At 30.5% G+C, this 7,066-nt stretch overlaps 1 protein-coding gene across 1 annotated transcript; it reads right to left on the reverse strand.

The window, feature by feature from the left end:
• Positions 1–2,582: 2,582 nt before the first annotated feature.
• On the reverse strand, positions 2,583–3,418 carry LOC111020866 (sequence-specific DNA binding transcription factor). The gene has a single exon (XM_022297659.2). The coding sequence runs from the start codon at positions 3,290–3,292 to the stop codon at positions 2,675–2,677; it is 618 nt and encodes a 205-aa protein (XP_022153351.1). The 5' UTR covers positions 3,293–3,418; the 3' UTR covers positions 2,583–2,674.
• Between the last annotated feature and the right edge of the window lie 3,648 nt (positions 3,419–7,066).

Below are 7,066 nucleotides of genomic sequence, written 5' to 3' on the forward strand. Positions count from 1 at the left end.
GTAGGAGAATAATTGGGAAGATTTATAATTTTAGGGTTCATGATGGGTTTGTAAAAGGTTGGTTCAGCTTCTTTGATTTCATGGATTTGCTTGGCTTAGGACTCTTGACATCTTTTAATTGTGTAAAGGTAACTCTTTAACCCTCAAACATAACTTTGTTTTCCCTTTCTTTTTCTTTTCCTGATAAAACCCAGAACTTTTTTTCTAGCTTGGTTATGAACCATGTTATTAGGCATCGAGAAAACCTTTTCTCGACATTTTTTCTGTTTTTCGAAACGTTATTAGGCATCGGAAAAACGTTATTTCTAGTAGTGCGGTCACAATATCGTTTTGTTCACTTTCTCAGAAGTGAACAAAACTTGACTATAGTGCTTTTTTTAGAAAGAAATGCCAATTCATATTAATGTGGGTATGTGAGGAACCCAGGTTCGAACTGGGGACCTTTAGTGTGTAAAACTAACATGATAACCACTACACCACAACAACTGATTAATAATATCTACAAAAGTTTAAAAATATTTTTACGAGAAATATGGATAGTTACCGAACGGTTTCTAAAAAAATGGAAACAAGAAACGAGAATATTATCAAAATCGGTGCTAATTAACACATTAATCTCTTGATTTTGGTGGTAGAGATTGTTCAGTACTGAGAACAAATATTAAATTTATACTAAGTCAATTAGGTTAAAAGCTTTTGAATTCAACAGTAATTTTAATATATTTTGTCCAAGTTTCTACAATAATATTGTTTCATTCCCCATTTCATATTATTATTTCATGTAATGAATTAAAACCAAAATTAATATGTTAAGACTTTTACCTGACAAACATTTGGCATTTCCTTGCATCCCCTATCACTAGCTCCAAGCTAATAACTAGCTAAGCATGTTTAACAACTTTTTAAATTTCTGTATCTTATTACTCTCATTAAATCATCATAGAACTTAAAAGCTTAGACTGATATAGGGTTCGGTAAATTAACCATTTTTCTTCAACACTTTAACATATATACCAAGCTTTCTTTAATTGTAAAGTCTTCCCATATTTACAAAATCTCATTGTTTCTCTTATTTTGACGTGTAATGATATCAATTCGTTTATGTGGTCCCTTCTCTTAAAAGCTCCGAAACGTCAATATTACACACCAGAAAACATCGAGAGCTTTATATTTCTATAATTCAACAACATACTTTTTTTTGTATCATTAATTTTTATTAAAGTGGTTTTGTCTTGATGAATAAGTCTGTTTTGAGCTAGGTTCATTGCAAGAAGGAAGAGAAAAGAAAGAAATGAAAAAAGGGTAGGGGCATGTGCATATGCATTTAATAATATGATTGGGAAGTTAAAATATTAATGAGGCATTGGTGTTTGAGTCTATTCACAATTTCAGTAGTGGCCATTTGTTAGCATTAAATTTGGGCACATTGGCCTTATTGTTGTTGTCATATGCACACGGGTGTGCGCCTATTGGCCCCTATAATCATCGCTATCACCAACTTTTTAATTTACTCTTTACAAAATTTGCATGCCTTCGATTAATTATTATTTAACAAAAAATAAAAAAACCAACCCATGTGCTTTCATCTTTGGCCAGACATATCGCAATTACAGTGTTTTTGAGCAATTAAAATTTGTCCATTTGGTTTCCCCAAAAGTGCTTTTTGATTTAGTGCTTCGTGGAAACTCACGTGTTTGGTTCCAAATTGGATTTGCTTTTCCTTTTGTGACACGAGTTGGTTATGTAAGATGATCTGCCTGTTTGATGTAATTATTTTGGTGATTTTTTCTAGAGTTATAAAAGTTACTAAGACTCCGTTTTGATAAGTTGATGGATTCTTATTCACATGAGTAAGAATTATATAGGAACGAGACTAATCTTTGATGTTTCAGTCTATTTGATACATTCTTTTTACTTTTTTTTTTTAATTTTATTTGGATTCTAAGCCAAATTTTAAAAAATAAGTTAATTAAATTTTTTTCTTAGATTTTAGAAACGTTTTAAGTAAGTAAATAACAAAACAAAGAAACATATAGGGGAGGATATTGTTTATAAAATAAAAAATAGAAAACAAAATAGTTATTAAAATGTACTTGCAAAATAAAAATTTACTTTTGATTTCAAATTTTTGCTATATAGAATTTAAATAATTAATTCTAGGGAAAAAAGACATTGTAATTAAATGTGGGATTATATTTTCATTTAATTATGTCCAACAAACATGAGCTTGGAACTTGCAAAAAGACCATCTAGTTTGAAAATACTCATCTTGGAATTCAATTTACTTCATTCCACTAATTTCCTCAAATTAGCTATGGCAGTGTTAGAAATTATTCCAAAAAATATTTAAAAAAAAAACACCACAATTCTTTATATGAGCTTTAAAAAGTGTACTTAATTAATAACCCCTATGAGCAGAAGAAGATAACAAAGAAAGACATAATTAATTAAGTCAAATTTGAAACCAAATATGATCACATTTCACAGCTTTATTTGGACAGATTATTCACAAAATGGGTCTTTCTGCTTGTCCTTTTGAGCTTAATCATTGCAAGAGATCAACATTAAAGATGGACCAATAATTTGAAAAGAAAAAATGAAAACTTCAATTCACTTAAAAGTATATATTTTTCACCTGTACAATATTGCATCAGTGAATATATTTCTCCCCTAATCAAACAAGCTTTTCCAAAAGAGAAAGAAAAGAAAAGAAATTAAAAAATATATTTGTAAAGCAAATTATGAATCTTGAAATTTCTCGTTTGCAACTAGCAAGAAATCGCATTCCGTCAACCTGAGCTCGGAGAAAGGATATGTAATCTAGGGTTTCTTCAATCAACAAAACTTCATCCTCCATAAACTCTCCCCCAGGAACCAAACTCCTCAAAACTTTCCTTCTCTTCTCAACCAATCTCTTTGCAACCAATCTCGCGAAAGCCTTCGATGGCGGGAAGAAGTTACTTCTCCTTGTTGCTCTTCGACCCACCCTACGACGACCCTTCGTTTGCACCATCGTTGTCTTCTTCCTCCCGAGCTTCGAAAGCTTCACCCCGTGAACAGGGTGACTGAGAACGATCTCAGCTGGAACTCTGTCTTTCATGGATTTGGCAATGATGGCTCGACTCCAAATGGTCGTGCCGTTCCTCGCAGAAGCCATGGCCAAGTCCGCAGACATCTTTATCGCTTTCTTTCTCTCTGAGACGTCCATGGTTGTGTTTGAAGCAGTATAGGTCTTCAAATCCACCCGCCATTTTTCGAGAAATCGTTGTTTCAACTTGTTGGGATTGGGCATCTTATTGGATGGAGAAGGAAGAATTAGGGTTTACAAAGAGCTAGGGTTGTACATGAAAGAGAGAAAAGAGAAAGAGAAGGAATAGGAGATAAAAGGATGAGTAGAGAAAGGAGATTTTATGTGTGTTTAGAGAAGAAGGGGTGGTGGGGGCTATAAGAGAAAGACACAGCACATGGAAGCACATGGAGGATAAGGCCCACCACACCCAAATCAAACCCTAGAGACAATTGGAAAGAAATGTGGCTAGCTTAGACTGTTTACATTTATATAGTAATAAGAATAAATAAAATTGGGTTGCCCCTTTACGCAATGCAAACCTAACATTGGTAACGGGCTATGAATGCAAACAAAGCCTTGTGTGAAGACAGGATCAGCAATTCCACTATCACGAAAAAGGTGAGATAATAAAAAACGACAGAATGAATGAACATCAAAAAATATATAAATTTACATTTTGAAATAGCTTAAATCATACTAGCTACAGTCGTTAAAGATATTTTACTAAAGTTTTTACTTTAAAAATTACATTGATTTTTTCAGATTAGAGAAGTTGATACGAACTTTTAACATAATAAATAGGTATGTTGTGGTCCACGAAGTAGCTTCGGTTGACACGAAAAAAGAGAACGAAAAGAGAGGAGATACTATTGTTAAAATAAGTTTGAACACCAAATACATCCAACATTCATTCCAACTCTTGCCTTTTTTCCCCTTTTCTTTAGGGTTCAAATGAATTATTTTAGGTAGTAGGGTGGAACAAGATATGGAACTTTGGAATCGGTGCTTTTGACTTCGATGCACATACAAATCCAAATCTATCTTTCCATTTTGTTAATTTAAATTCATAAATGAGAAAAAAAGGGAGAAAAAAAAACTATTCCTTGAAAGGTCTTGGTCATTTTCCTCAACCATTTATAATTGCATGTGGAAATCAAGGAATTGAATTATGAAAAACACTCTAACCATGGAAATTTCAAATGAGAGTCAATATCTAGCATATGTTGTGTTATGTTTATATATCCATCGCATAAATTCGAGTATTATTTTGATTTAGGAAAAGTTCAACACAGGTACTATTAATTTTATGATTCTATTGAGAATTTTAATTTGAAACTAGAATTTCCTACTTTGATACCATATTAAATTATGATGTAAAATTTTAAGCTATTAACTTATGATAAATTAAGTCAATTAGGATATTTCCAACAATAATTTCAGAGATTAAATTAGTGTTAGTACATATTTTAGATTTTTTTTAATGTGATTTTTTTAAAGTCACATATGCTTCTTTGGGGCACAAGTACAATAGAATATTACTCTATAAAATTATTGAACTAATTTAAACACTTTGTGAGATCTGTCTCTTGAAATTTATAAATGGCAAAAGTGAAATTCTAATCCATTTGTCTGGTTTCCCACAATATTCATTTAAATGATTCCATGTATAAATAGAAATCAAAGTAAAAAAGAGATGAGAAAATTAAATTAGCCAACAATTCTCTTTGTTGATTGGGTGATGTGAAATAATTATTTTGATTATTACACACTATTGAAGTTGGTCTAGAAAAGAAAAGAAAAAAAAAAGACTTAGAGAATATATGTATATCGTGATTTAGATCATGAGTTCAAGTAGTCTTAGCCTATTTTTTTTTTTTTTTTTGAAAATCAGTCTTACCCTATGCTTAATTAAAAACAAGTATTAATATTCATAAATATCTTATAATTAAGCTTTCAACCTTAAGTGTAGTAGAGATAGCTTTAATATTAAAAATAAAAAGGGTTTTAATTAATTTAGATGAAAAAGATATTTTAGATCGAACTCAATTATTTGAATTATGAACAATTTATCAAATTTAAATGATCTCATAAAGTGAATGGATGAAAAATCTAAATCCAACCAATATTTGGCTTAAGTTGTTCATCAGGTCATTTGTTGTAAAATTTCATAAAAATATATAAAGAGTGAAAATGACAATAATATTATTCAACCATCAATGTATCTATCATTTTCACATATTAAGTTAAGAAGTGTTAAATGACATATTTTATTTTACTAAATGTAATACTCTAAAGTAAACATTTCTAAAAAATTATTTAGGAAGTGCAAAATTGGAGAGTAATTACTTGAAGTGAAACCAAAGTAAACATATCAATTGAGAAAAATCGGTAACAAGAGTAAAATCATTTAGGTGGTGATTTTGAAAAATCAATTATATTTAAATATATTTATGATATTCCTCGCTTTGGGCATAACCCTTCTAGCTTTGCTTTTTGTTTCACCCAAAATATCTCATACCAATGAAAATAATTGTCTTCGTCTATATATCATATCCATTACAAATTTCCTTATAAATATGGGATAGAGATTAGTAAGGAAAGTTACTTAGGCTTATGTCAGAAGTTGAAATAATAAATATAATTACTATAAAAAATTGTAAAAAATATTAAAATCAACAAATAAACATTTCAACAATTCTATATAAGTTAAAAATGATTAATATTAATATTATGGCGGCATTAGTTATATTTTGTTCATATTTTTCGTATTTTGTCGAAAATGAAAATCAACCCATAGGTACATGAAAATGAAAATATCGACATATTGACACTTTGCGTGGAATACAACATACAAAGCTTCTATTTATATACACAATATATTCCGCAAATTCCTTTTATCCTACGCGACCAGAATTCGTGCTACAATAGGAACAATCTTTTTCCTATATATTATTTTGTTCTTTATTATGAGCTTTCCTTAAACGCATACATATAATGTAGCCAATTTTTGGTTTGCATATACAATTACACACTAGCTCATCAGCAAATTATTCAGCCTATAAAATCAGCCAATCAAATCTCAACAATCATTGAGCTCATCACAATGGTCATGATCGGCTGATTTCGACTAATTAATAATATATTCTTTTAGTTAGTCAATACGAACATAATTCAATTGATCTTGATACACTATATAATTATCTTAGCATAATTTAATTACAAGATTTTCTCGATGATTTTCTAACAACAATCATTGATGCATGTGAGAATCATACCAAAAAAGAGGAGGCCTAGATAAAAGCTCTCCAATTTAGAGAAACGATAGAAGGATCATCATTGCAAAAAGAGTGGATTTTGATGACGAAAGAGAGGTAGAAACCGTGACATTCTCCCAAATATTTTAAAGCGATTTTGATGAGTATGTGAAAAGTTCGATGGTTTTGTTATAGCCAAATGTGCCACCAAATTAAACTAATTTACAACATTGCTCCAGGAGCTGGAATATTTCTCTGATTTGTGAGATGAATGGAAAGACTCTCGATAATGAAGGGTCCATATATATTAACCTAGAAAAAAGGTGGTATCATTGACCTTAATCACTCTTTTGTTTTATGCATCTTTATCATTAAAATTTAGGTGTTTTAGGTGACATTTTACCTAGCTAGCTCATTCGTCGAATGATGTAAAGATGGAAAATTTGTTTCATTGACCATTGAACTATACCAAAAAGTTAGAATTATTGGCTCTCAATGCTTTTCTTACTTACCAAACTATGCCAAAACCTAAAATAAATAGAAACTTTTGTCTATTGCATGTTTTATTTGTTAGAATCTTTACTACAAAAGTTAATGGTGCCTTGACTTTTCCCCGAATTGTGTTTGATGTGAGTGATGAAGTCGGCTACTTTTTCTTTTACTTCCAAAAACATCTTTCCCATATTTTGGAATATCCTAAATTTCCTGTTCCATATCCGTGATCAACAGTAATAAAAGCGAA

The sequence above is a fragment of the Momordica charantia genome (genome assembly GCF_013281855.1).
Source record: "Momordica charantia cultivar OHB3-1 chromosome 8 unlocalized genomic scaffold, Mcharantia_2.0 BLBB01000008.1, whole genome shotgun sequence".
NCBI lineage: Eukaryota > Viridiplantae > Streptophyta > Magnoliopsida > Cucurbitales > Cucurbitaceae > Momordica > Momordica charantia.

Coding starts and splice junctions, on each gene's coding strand:
- LOC111020866 (XM_022297659.2), bottom strand. CDS start 3,292: ATGCCCAATCCCAACAAGTTGAAACAACGATTTCTCGAAAAATGGCGG.